Source organism: Dermacentor andersoni, chromosome 10, assembly GCF_023375885.2.
Source record: "Dermacentor andersoni chromosome 10, qqDerAnde1_hic_scaffold, whole genome shotgun sequence".
Classification (NCBI taxonomy): domain Eukaryota; kingdom Metazoa; phylum Arthropoda; class Arachnida; order Ixodida; family Ixodidae; genus Dermacentor; species Dermacentor andersoni.
In genome coordinates, this window is record NC_092823.1 from 110,602,484 (window position 1) to 110,616,172 (window position 13,689).

At 44.7% G+C, this 13,689-nt stretch overlaps 2 protein-coding genes across 4 annotated transcripts in view; one reads left to right on the top strand and one right to left on the bottom strand.

Annotated features, from left to right (window-relative positions):
• LOC140213723 (uncharacterized) overlaps window positions 1-13,689 on the bottom strand; it is a 121,850-nt gene that overhangs the window by 29,558 nt on the left and 78,603 nt on the right. The window lies entirely within an intron of this gene.
• On the top strand, window positions 734-10,824 carry LOC126543629 (tear acid lipase-like protein). The gene is made up of 6 exons (XM_055078109.2): window positions 734-947; window positions 1,988-2,080; window positions 4,056-4,193; window positions 5,222-5,293; window positions 8,403-8,471; window positions 10,570-10,824. Exons 1-6 carry the CDS (start codon window positions 879-881, stop codon window positions 10,822-10,824), a joined length of 696 nt encoding a protein of 231 aa, XP_054934084.2. The 5' UTR covers window positions 734-878.

A 13,689-nucleotide genomic window follows, 5' to 3' on the forward strand; every position in this document is an offset into this window, starting at 1 on the left:
GAGCGAGCGAACGAACGAACGAACGAACGAACGAACGAACGAACGAGCGAACGAACGAACGAGCCAACGAACGAACGAACGAACGAACAAACGAACGAATGGTCTTCCTCGCTGAGTCCGACCAGGTGCCTTCGACCAACCATGAAAATGAGCGAAACAACCGAAGAAAGTTATTTGCTTTCAACAGGTGCAAGAACGACACAGTGACAGCATAGATATTGACGGTTCGTTCTGAGGTCCAGTCAATTTGTTATCAGCGATGATCGATTGCATTACATTCATAAAGAGCCTATGAGTGAGCCTAAATGTTTAAAGAAATGTTACTTAGTTACAATCTCCTCGGAGATGAACACATACCTTGAAATCCGTAATCTCACACTGATGTACCAGCGCAGTGCTTTCGGCGCGAAATTAAAAAAAGAAGTACAGAGCTCTCACTGTCATGTTCTCATAATCAAGCGGTTACAGTGAAACTAACGAAAATGTATTTTTCAGAGAATGCTTCGTCAGACTAAAATAATTAAGCGTTTCTTTTTAGTACCGCTTTAAGGTCATAATGAAAACGATAAAGAAGTGTTGTGCAGAAAACAGACATTTGCCAGCTGCCACACACAAACACGCCCCCCCCCCCCCCCCCCCACACACACAAAGCACATGCGCGTCAAGCCCACTCACGTGTTGGCTGTATCTCGGCATCCTGTTCCGCACCATTAAGTTCAGCCACTGCATTCGTGGCACCTCGTGTTTCCGCTGTATGTTTCGATAACTGCGCTTAACGTTTCGACACGATTTGCAGCTTCGACGAGATCGGCCGCTACGACACGGCGGCGTGCGTGGACCACGTTCTCGAGGCCACCGGAGCCCCGAAGCTCACGTTGATGGCACTGTCCCAGGGTGTGGTCACAGCACTGGTCTTGCTGTCCACGCGCCCGGAGTACAACGAAAAGGTGATCGGCCCCGTCTCATTCACGCTCAAGATGTGGTTTAAAGGAAACACTAAAGGGAGAAGAGAGTTAGTAAATTATCCTTCTGCAATACCTAAAAAGCCAGATCTCACTGTCGGAACAGGCTTAGCTAGCCAGAAAAGACGCCGAAATCACAGACAGGTGGTAACTGCATCGCGTTAACACTACTTACACACAACCTGCAGGCATGATAGCATCGGAATATAATTGGAATATGAGAGGAAACGTAATTGTGCTAGGCTGAAACTTCAAAGCTGCGTTTTGTTTTTGTGTGAGCCAAACCGCGCACGTGAACGCGGAAGAACTTGACCAACTAGAGGCTAACAGCTTTGCTGTAAAAGAAAGCTTTGAATGCGCAATAGCTTGCAGTGAGGGACTTTCACGATCTCTATTAAACAAAACAAAATGAGAGTGCGGGCAACTGTCTTTTCTATTTAGAGCAGTAGCTCCTTGTCCACTTTTGAGGGTGTTACAAGTGTGCTCGTGTTGCTAGAGAGGCCACGATTACCCTCTCTGACAACTGGAGTCAATTATCGTGAGAACAACAACTCTTGCAAATTGAATTGAATGCAGGAATAAAAATTAAACAACAAATAAGTGCAATTATTCTTTTTCTTTCTACGCGCGCACAAAATGCCCTATGTTTTATGGACAACTAAGCATCCGCGTATACTATAAAACACTGTAAAATGATCGGCGCAACCATTTCTGTTTGATTCTCAGGAATGTGTTAAGTTTTAATGAATTGAAGGAGGAAACAGTGCTTTATGTTTCTTTTTCGTTATTATGGGGCAATAAAGATAGCAAAGTCTTGCTTGAAAAGAGTGTGCCAACCGTTAATATCTATTTTTTATCGCTTCTGTTCCACTGCCAAGAGGTTAGCGCGGATCGCAGGCAGCCTGAACGCATATATTACCTAATTTCTCGTTAGTCGGCATTTAATTTTGTTGTTGACTTGTGCGGATAGAGGTGTTGTACGCTATGGAAACATGATGAATGTGGTCATTCTTTTTCACGTGCAGGTCGACCTCGTCATAGGATATGGCCCCGTGGCCAACATCACACACTCGGGGCCACCTATATCAGTGGCAATGCCAATAATATCCCCCGTGCTTGTAAGTGGCCTCTTTATAAGATGGCGGGTATTTACAGAGACATTAGAATAGGCTAGACCTCTGAGCATCGTCTATGTTAGAAAAACCTCGCAATTATACTCATTGCAAACGCTCCTTACGTTCTCAGTCGTTTTGTGCATTGAATTATTATAACAAGCTTTGTCTGAGAGGCGCCAAATAAAAGCGCTGACTCTGCCACCATTTCACGGTATACAGAAATCTGGGTGGTATCAGCTTTTAACTAGAGCTTAGCAAATAATGAAAAACAGTTAATGCCAGTTTTCGTACGGTCAATATGTGGTGACAGTATAGGCTATGGGATGATTTGTGCTGGTCACGAATTCCTGGAAGGGAGGATATTTAACCTGAAAACACAGTTTTTGATGTTAAAGGAGCGTTTCACAACAAGTCATTTTCATGGGGCTTTCTGTCAGACTTTTGCAACTGAGATGCTGACATTGTCACTCATAAAGGCTGGTCACAAAGTATTCTCGTCTTTTAAATTGTACGCTCAGTTTACTCCGACATACACAATGAAATCTTGAAACTATACCTTTTGCTATGAAAAACAATATTGCTCACTGTTACAGGAATAATGAAACAGTGAGGTGTTAATTTGTGCATCTGGCTCGTAATTTACATTTAATATTCGAAGCCTGTGGGACCACGATGAAATTGGATTGGCTTGTGTGTTGACTTTCGCCGTATAAGCAGGTTACTTTACGTGACATAATTCGATGTATTTTACAAGATACCTTCAGCAAATACTTTCAAATTTGCAACCATAGAATTATGTCAGCTGGTGCAAGACAAGGGTGATTGGAGATCGATGGTCCACGCCCTCACTCTGCAGTGGGCATAATATGGGCTCAATATGGCGATTATTGCAGTGCTGGGTTCATTTAAGCTAACGTCATCTTAGAGTTTTTGGTCATATTGATTCTTTGAGAGAGCATGTGTTCACACCGCGAAGATATTTTTTTTTTTGTAATTAGAACTGATTATTTAAATGCCCAGTAGAGCAAGTGGGGCAAATCGGCCTGTTCAAGTGGATTACCTGAAGAAGTGGAATTTAGTTGCTCGACAAAAGGCATTTTTAGACAACTAAACTAAAAGATTCAATATTCCGCCCGGCATGATTACTCTCGAGCGCATGTTGCAACTCGTAAATAGAAGCATAGCCTTGCTGAAGACATATCTGCTTGACAGATACTCTTCTAAACCTTTCTCCACATTCGCGATATTCGTCTTTATAACTTGATACAAATTCCTTTGAATTGTAGTTTTTTCGAAAACATCTCTCTAGTAGTGCGGGAAGATTAAGCGGGAATGTAATGATATTTTTGGCGGAATTTAGGGTCGAATATCTAGGAATCGGGACTATTGCTTTAGCATTTCTGTTAAGTACACATGACTGTACCACTATACAGCTTCAGCTTTGCAAATACAACTGACATTAAGTTATTCTTGAAAAAATACAATTGTTAATATTGTCAAATAACTACCCGAACATTGTGATTCGTCGTTGAAGTTATGCCTGCCTCTTCGGGTAATTTGCCAGAAAAGGCACTGAAGTGCTGTCACAGTCGTTTCTTTTAAAAATCAATTTGAACTTAAAAGCAGCTGGCGTATTTGTTGCAGACAGTTCTAATCAATCAATCAATCAATCAATCAATCAATCAATCAATCAATCAATCAATCAATCAATCAATCAATCAATCAATCAATCAATCAATCAATCAATCAATCAATCAATCAATCAATCAATCAATCAATCAATCAGAGCCATCGTTCCAATGAAGTATTCAATCCAAACAAGAATTACTATTCTGTGCTCTGTATGTCCACCTGTGGCGCTGACATTAGGCGTTCGTACCTCGGTGGCATTGAAACTGAGAACGTGATAGTGTTTTGTTCGGGCAAGCATGGAGACTGGGCAAGCATGAATCCAACCGAGCGTGCCTCTTTGGCGCAGTTGGCGTTTGACCCATTGTCCAAAGGAGGTTACCTGGGATCAAGGCTTGTCTCCAAAATGTGTAATTTCGTCACCAGCCGTCTGTGCCCTGGTTTGATGACGCTTACGCACTTGAGCAGCCCGCTTCAGCTTAACAAGGTGAGCGTGAATACGAAAAACGCACATGAAGAAAACGTCGAAGATGAGTTATCTGGTGACCAATACGAGTCCTATGTCCACCTGAACAATAATTTGCTCTGTGCGAAAAAAAAAAAAAACTACGCGATATCAAGTCTGTTTCTAGGAGCATAGACACATAGATCGCAACAAAGAAACAAATCTAACTTTCAGAACTTTGGAACATTGGCTACTTTTGTGTAGGTAACAGCATGCGGTACGGCAGTTGTGGACAAGACGTTAACATAGTACGGGGACCGGTGCCACCATACTTAGCCGACAAAGGAAGCATGTTTCGATTGCCCATTCGGCGATGAGCTGCTGCAGATGCTTGAGCCATCATGTTAGGATCTGTAGGTCGCAGAACTGGCACCCTTAGACATTACTACATTTCGTGTTGATCAGCAAAAATACGTAGGTTGAGGTGTTTACTAGCCTTCGCCAAAAGAGTTGAGCAGCTAGTAATATTTTTTTTAATGTAGACGTGCTTTGCAAAAGGCCATTGCACTTTTAAAATAATTATTTTGGAAGCGGAGGTCAGCTAAAAGCAGGTACGACGCAAGGGCTCCTTTCGTTGAGTTCAGCTGCTCTCTTATATCCGCCGTTCACGGCTGGACAATACCTGTGATAACGCGAGCCAAGCTCCACTCTCATCATTAATGAAGCGCGAACAGAAATAGCGCTGCGATAGAACTGTTTCATTATCTCAGACATCGTTTCTGCCAAAACATTATTGCGCAATATGATGTCGCGCAAACATCGCCAGGCGGTCTTAAATTTTCTTAAACAATAGACCTTGAATCACCTTGTTCAGTAAAACGCATTGCCATAGCGGAAATGTTCTATCGAAATTCTTGATTGATTCGTTACTGCCCAAGAAGCTGTTCAAAGGGACATGAAAAGTTTTGTTATCTTCATCGTTGCTCGAATATCCCTAGTAGGCTCGGTGTTCGCAACCCTGACGTGCCAAACACTCCAGCGTGAAGCTGTTGAATTGCTTACCATTTCAGACACGGGTACCAGTGTATGTCGGCCACTGGCCTAGGGGTACGTCAATACAAAACATGCGCCACTACCATCAGGTAAGTTTCTTGGTTCTTAGCAACGCGCTTCATACACACGACGGGCTTGTGGGAGACGGCGTCACTCTTGAACTTTGATGATATATTATGAGGTTGAACGTTCTAAAGTAACACAGGGTTTTTACAGACGCCATATTGGAGGAATCTGGACAAAATTTCACCACCTGGGTATTTTTTAACGCTCCTAAGAGCACCGGTATGTGGGCATCATTACATTCTGCTCCTAGCAAAATACTGCCACCATTGCCGAAAACTGAACGCACGAGTTGCTTCTCTTCGACAGAACACAACAGCGAATGATCACTGCAGTCAGTTTTACGCTCAACAAAACACGCGATTCACGAGTCCTTGCTACCAGTTATTTCATTTGCGGAAGCAAATAATTTGACTGCATTAAAGAATACCGTCGTGTTTTTCCAGGCATTCCCTAAAAAGCAGCCTTACAATGAGATTGTGTTAAGGCCCCATGATATGATCTAAGGATCATATGGATGGCACAAAATAATATAGAGCAGGCAGAACATTGATTTGTACCGTCGTATGCCCTGTGAATGGCGACTTGTGTTAACTAATTCAAACAACAGTTTACTCAGGATAATTATGCTATCAAGAACAATAGCAAAAAGAAGAAACAAAATTGATTTGGCGCAGTGCAGCATTTTGTAGTTGAATGTTTCCATCCGATTTGCAGTGCAAACACAATCATTGGTTAATTTGTTCAAGTTTACCAATGGTCTTCAGTGGGAAAAGGTTCCATTGGTACTTTGGCCAGATTCATGTCGACTACGTGATGTTCACAAGGTTCTCATGAAACTCTTGCTTGAGATGGGTCCGCATTTGAAGTATTGGAGAGTCTTTACCCTGTACAAGTTCATTCATCTCCTATTTTTGGCCCATCACCAACACTTTTTTTATATCTATTTTTTTACCTCCATTACCTCTTCCCCAATGCTGAGTAGGTCAGAAGTTTGATTGAGGCTGACATTTTAGTCTTTCTATCATAAAAAAAATCTGTCTCTCGCTTTCTCTCTCCATCCAATTTCGGCAACATATCCACGGTATGTGGAAGAGAGCCGTTCGTGGGATGCTCAACTATCGACGGCAAAGTTAAGGTAGAACAACATGGACCAAAATACATTGTTAATGAGGTACGGCATTAGATTACCACAGAGCTGTAGAGACGACACTGTAGCTGACGCTCTAACTGATTGCAGAAAAGAAAGCACGAAGATCGGCCGGGCACGTTATCAAAGAGAACATCCAGCTACATAACAGACTTGTCATTTAGAACTATGCAGTTTGGCTGCTGCCACAAGTAAATTTACAATGCGCTTTAGCACTTTATAGAAGCACCATGCCAGTCAAGCTGCCAGGCACCCTAACTTTCTGCTGAGGACAGATTTAGTCAACCAGAAGCGTGGAACCGCCGTAGTGTTGGTGTTGAATCTTTTTAAAGCGAAAGGTTTACTGGCCACGAACTTGCGATTTCGCCATGGCCGTCCTCCGAGGAGGCACATGACGTCACACCGCGTTCCTCGTCGTTGCGCTCGCCTCCGCTCGCTTCGCAGCTGCGTCGCATGCCTGATAACATGTCGGAGGATTGAAAAGGAGAGCTCGCGTGCGCCGCGACCCCAGTTGAGGCGGCAATATGGACGGCGACAATTTTGATAAGCAGGAGGAGGCTTGGAATCGACATCGGAACGAGATGAAGAGGAAACGAATCGCCTGATTTCTATTCCCGCCCACTCTGAAATTTGCCTACTATTCTTTTTAAAAGCATTAATTTAGAGTGTTTACAGGAACCTCCTTGAGAAATATGACGACAATTCGCGCACTTTTTTGACGTGGTTTTACTCTTTGCCGTCGGCCATTTTTAGTACTATCATTCGGTCCAGCCGCCGACTTCAACACCGGATTCTCGCGTAATGGGGCCTATAATTATTTCGAATTAAAAAGGCCGACTCACTTTAAAATATACTTACTAGCCACAGTGGCTCTGTGATGTGCCACCGTGCGGCTGAATACAAGGTCGCAGGTTCGATTGCCCGCCGCCTCGTAAACATGGCGGCGGAACGCAAGAGCACATAGATTTCGGCACACACTGAACAAGTTAAGTATAAGTGGCCTAAATTAATCGGGAGTCCTCTATTACAGCGTCTCGTGTAGAGCACTGAGCAACGTTGACACCAGGGGCATATTCTGTAATGGTCCACCTAGTGGACATATCCATTTCGTCTTTGCTTAAGTGCTGCACAACAACACAACTTGACAGCAATAAGGGTCTAAATGCAATTGTCAAAGAAAAATCTGTCTTAAGGCGGCAGTACAAGCACTTTTACGTTGGCAACACTCTTGTGACAATGGTCATCCGAACCCCCGACCTTCGGTTGGGAGCTATCCAGTCTTCCACGAAGCAGCCATGTCCGGCGCACCTCGGATTTCGGTATCTACACATATAGCTTGCCCAGTAATTTCTTTGAACTACTGCACTATCCAAGCCCAGAAAACTTTCCGGAAAACGAGGGATTGTAAGAGGCCAGAAACGCAAGAGTGTCACCTTGAGCGAAGGCAATGGGACGAATCATTAGAATACCATAGGCTTATGACAGAGATCGAGATATACTGCATTTTGCGCTAGTAAAGCAACGGCGGGGGCATTAGTGTGCCCATTAAAAAGAAAATGCCTTAATGCTTTTAATCGACTGACGTGCAACATAACTCTGTGTTAAAAGTAATCGTTCTCAATTAGTCAAACTCATTATTTCTTGTCGCTTTTTTATCACCATGCTTCGTTTCATGAGAAATCTTGCATCACTCGACCAAAGTTTACGTATAACATTGTTTCAGACATAGCAAGAAAATGGAAAGCTGCGCTTAATGGCTCTTTTGGTGCAAGGCAGGCGTCAGTGGGTGTAAGAATGGACTTTTTGTAGGGTGTATACAAGCACCTTACATTAAGGACGCTTTACAGGAGCTACCTCATCAGCAGGTTTTAAAGACATCCATTGAGTACATCCTTGAGGGTGTTTATCTGTTTACTGCCACGCCATCCATAGCGTTAAAGTGTTCTCTGAAGACGAAATGAACTCATGTTAAAACCTTTTTTCAGGTGTACAAGGCGAAAAACTTCATGATGTACAACCATGGAGTGTTGGAAAATCGACGGCGATATGGCCAGGCAAGTAGAGTGGAGCAGGTTTGCGCCTGCTCACACGGAGCATGTATGCTCCGCAAGAAGCATGTATGCTTCTTCACACACGGAGCATGTATGCCGCCTGGAAATGTTTTAAGGAACTGCGGCAAAAAGATAAATCTTTGTGGACGAACTGGGCTAAGGAAAATTGAAATATGCTGAAAGACGGAGTCCATGATCTGATGAAAAAACAATTGTAGTGATTATTTTGGAGTGCTAGATGCAGTGTGACGGGTTAATGCGGTGTAATGCTATAACGCATTAAAAAGAAATATACAATCATTACTTCAGGCATGGTCGCAGAAAAAATTTTCATCGGTTAGGACCTTAATTGGATTTTTATCAGGACCGCCTTCTAAACGCGACGTGCACGCCTATTGGAGAGATAAGTGCAACGAAGCAGGCCGACTATTGTTTTTTTTGTTTCTCCCGCAATAACTGTACGTTAGACATACATGTGGTCATGCTTATTAGCAGTGCTTACGTCCTTCTGGCTCTTCTACTCAATATTGACTCGCCATACCGGCCCTGCGAAAGTGGATGTCCAACAAAGCTGTTGCAAGACCGCCACTGCGACTACTGAGTAGGGTATCCAATGATGGTTCGGATGTTTGTTTTGAGCTTTTGCTTTATTGAAACATACGCTGCTCTGCGTATTGTATGGGTGATTTCAATGTATGTATGCACTGTTCGCTTCACTTCGCTGAGCGCTTGTAGCCTTTGCATTATGAGGATGATGAGCCATCGCATTTAACACAAAAGTGTTTTATGCCGGGGACCACCATCAACTTCCTGTAGCGGATGTGACGTCGACCCGAACGCAGGGAATATGGTCTCGCTTGACAAGGATGGCATCACCGTGGAGGAGCGATGAAGCGAATTACTGCATCAAGACACTAACGAGCGCCGACAGTGAGCGCTTCGGCACTCTCGGCGCAGCGGAGGCTCCAACGCGGTGTAGCTTGGTGTAGGCGTCGTAGGCCTTCTGCTGCGGAGACGACGCAGTTCAGCACATCGTCTTTCACGCCTGATTAGGCTGTGAAGCCTCGTTGCCTATGGAGTGAAGCTTCAACGTGCATCAGCAGTGCTTACACGCAGCATACTGCTTCGCTTGTGGCGGAACCAACTAAGATAGCTGCTACGCTAAGCGGCGCAGAAAGGCAATAGCGTCGACAGGCGAAAATCTATCTGCGTGATGGAGAATGCCTTCGCGCGTTCGCGGCGCACGCTGCGAACTCTGCCACTGGCATTCTTGAAGCTGAGCACGTCGCAACTCCATCGGCAGCCCAAGACACTACGGAGGCGGACCCAAATAATCGTACCTTCCCCGAAGCGACTCGGCAGCAGCGAGCCTCATGCCAACAGGACGCTGCGCGTAAAGCAAACCTGAAACACCGTCGCCGACCCTGAAATCGTGCGCCGTTCACTGTAGCGGAGCGTGAATTCACGAACATGCAACAGCTTCTGTGAAGACCTGCTTCAGTCTTGTGTTCTACCGATTCCTATGAAAGAGGGATCGACCGTATTTTTTTGCTTGCTTAGGGGGTAGGAACCACTGCTGCTGATGGTAATTTCTGCTCACGGATGGACACGACAAAGGCCGACCACCGCGGGGCTAACAGCTTCGCTGTAATATTAGGGTTTGTATGATGTCTGCTTGCTTCGACGGAGCCTTTCAGTGAGTAATCAATGCAATCTATTTTACGAGGTGAGAGTCTCCATTTGCTTCATATGCTTCATATTGTGCTCTATAGAGAACGTCACTGAAATAAATAATAGGTTCTGCGGAAATGCGCAACCATCCAACCCTGAAGATTTCATTATAAGAATCTTGTATACGGCGCCATTGTCAGTTCGGGCAACTTAAAAGTGTATAGCATTTCCCCTTACATAGTGTATATTTCAATATATTGGTTCTTTGGTATCATATATATATATATATATATATATATATATATACTGAATCTATGCTTTTATGTTACTGTTCGAGTCTAGGCTAGATCACGTGGCATGTTTGCAGAAAGTGAGGCTAAAAGGGCCAGGTTAACTGCGCTTTATGGTGCTTTGTCTTGGACATTTGCAGATGGCACCACCGGCGTACCCTCTTGAGCTAATCACGGCCTCCATTGCTCTGTTCTCATCGGAAGGAGACCTGGTGGCTGACACCCGTGACGTGGCAGATCTGGTGACGAGACTCGGATCGAGCGTAATTTTCCACCGCATTGTACCCCAGAGAACGTTTGGGCACGCGGACTTTGTCGCGGGATACAATGCCAACGAATTCTTGCACGACGTTGCATTTGATCTCATCCGAGAGCACGCTACGCGGCGGTCGTAAAAAAATGGCTGCCTAGAGTGCTTACGCTACCTTCCCTTTGGCAGTGTCTATAAGATATTAACAAAGTTTTCTGTATTAGTAGATAAATAAGAACTCTTGGTGCCGCAGAAGGCACAACATTGGGCGAGTTGGTGCTTTCTTGAAGGCAACGAAGAGCTGAGACACAATCATGATGGTAGTCAGTTAACCAGGAGCAACCTACCTGACACTGCGGACATGAGTTTTACGATGAGGACATTGTGACGGAGAAGTGGAAGTTTGCTTAATAAAATGTGCCTGTTGTGCTCTAAGGCTGTGTTTAGTCATTCAATAGAAGCTCTATGGCCAATGAGTCAGATGTGTGAGTAGAGTCCCACCCTAAAGAAAATTAAATGGTGGTAAGATTCGGAGGCTGTTTAATAGTGACATCTTTTTCTTTGGAGTCTCTACGTCACTGCATAGCTTTTCTTGAGCCTAATGCGCGCAATGAAAGTGATAAAGTAATGACTCCAAACTAATTACACTGATTATGCACGCATCGTTTCTAGGTATACTTAGAGAACGACCACAGGAGTTCCTGCGTGACTTTTTTGACCTTCCTTAGTGATGCTTTTATTGTTATTTTTTTCTACTTCAACTGTGTGCTGGAAATATTTCCAACAGTAAGTTTATTTAGTGAGTAGACTGTATAGCAAGCTGTTACTCAATTGCTGCATCCTGCTGCCTCTGTTTTACCGGAATGTAGGCCTTCGCCAAGCCTTCTGTGCTTTTTAGCCTACAAGCTTCAGCAACGTTGCACTTCTTGTGCCGGATGTTGAAATAAAATGACTGATATTGAGCTCATGTCCATGAGAAAACAAAGCTTTACGTAGTATCACGGATGTGTTAATGTGCGATAAGAATGTTTAAGAGTGTTATCAAGTTGTTTTCCTCGCGCATGCGAACAATAGGAGTGATTAGTGCCGTTGCAGGACAGTTTCTTGCTGCCGCATAGCACAGATAGCCAACTGGATCCGGGAATAACGGGACCGGAAGGACGCATATATTGCAAAGGGGTGTTTTCGAAGTTTTCCCAATAGGCTGCTTACAAAAAATGCGCCCGACATTTATCGCGTTCCTCTTTCCCGTAGCTTCTGGCCGTCCTAGCCGCTAACCTCACCGAGTTCGCAGTACTGTAAATGTAAAATATAGAGCGCCGAAATTGCCATGCATACGCATATCAACTGCATCTGTAGTCGAGGTAGCCAGTTGTAGCGCGGAGTGCTTGGCCAAGTGTGATACAGCGGAAAGTCTCACAACATTTCATGGTGGAATACTGCACTGCGAAGCCAAACTATGAGCAAGAACGTGAAGAACTAAGACAAAAAGCGCACAAGAAAGGGTATACCATCTGATGTTCACTGACAGTCACACACACACAAAAAAAAACACACACATTAGCGAGAGTAAGCAAGATTCACGGAGTCACAAGGAGTTTCCTATTTGCATCAAGTTCTATGTGCCTGAATGAGTTTTTTTAGAAGTTCGATTTCCTTGTTACCGAGTGCTACGGATGACGGACTGACAAACTTGCCCTTTCATCGATACTGGATGTGGAATGCTTCGGATATTGCACGGAGAGCCTGCGCTTCATGTGTGTCTAGTGTCCTAGCTCTTCACGTCACGCCTTTCACGCAGGGGTGGCGGTGACGTTACAGGCAGCTGTAGCCTGGCAGACGAGGTCGGCAAATGTAGCGCCTCTTTTGCCTCTTTCTGTTTATACATTTCAGCACAACATGTCTGAGAGTCCACTGCCTCGAAGAAACACAAGAAGGGGCAGTATACTATACTTCTCTTCGAATCATTCTCTTCTCTTCGGAAACGGCAGACCTAGGACGCAATCCTGTGGAAATCCTCTTCTCCTCTCATGGCATCAAATAACGTTTCGCTCCGCTGAATCCGTTCACATTCGAAAAAGAAGCGCGACCTCAGAGCGTGTTAGAGTCTTGATCACTCAGGGTACATGCTGCGGCATCTAATGTTATCGAAAACGGCATTGAATGGCCTTCTTGGCTAGTTGAGAATTTTGAGGCCGTTTCCCTTCTGCGGAGCCTCCTAGCGCTGAACGTGCGATATAATCAGCTTCCTTAACGTGACAACCCATGTCGCAGAAAATCCGGTGTCGGCGTCGGACGCCGTTTCGACAAAAAGATTTCGGAACCACGCATACCCAGGACCTCCATGTGACGCGAGGAATCAAATGAAATCATTGAACCTTTCAAATTAACATACATAGAAAAATCGCAAACTAGGACTTTTACACTCAAGCTACGGAAGTGATAGCTCTCGGATTGTAATTTGACTACACGAGAAAATATAATTCTGTTTTGCGAAATCTCAAAGAAACCGATTTTCCAGCGTTTCTACAATTCACAGACCGGCCGCGGCGTCCGCCATTTGCGCGCGCCGGCGCGCGGGTGTCTCGGGGGCCACGGAGTGGCGCACACAGTTCCTTGCAATACCTCCAGCTGGCGCTCGTCTCCACCCCATCGCGGCCCACGCAAGAGGCCGTGTTTCTACCCCAAAGCCAGGATTCGTGCACAGCATTCGCAGCCAGCATTTCCCGGTAAACATTACAGTTAGATATGCTGCTTTTGCCGTGAAGCGTGAGAAGCAGTCAGGGATCTTTGAATGCTATCGCATTCCACTCTTAAAGGCCAAGCTTAAACGTACTCCAAATTTTATTTCTGCGAGGACCAGCATGTTAAGACATCCACTGAAATTCGACGGAAAATTCTTTGTTTTTAAGGTCTTTCAATAGGTCTAGAGACTGTCGACAGATCTTGTTCGACGATAATGCACGCGACCACTGCCAAAGTGCACACCTTGCCGCACCTTGTCATAGAA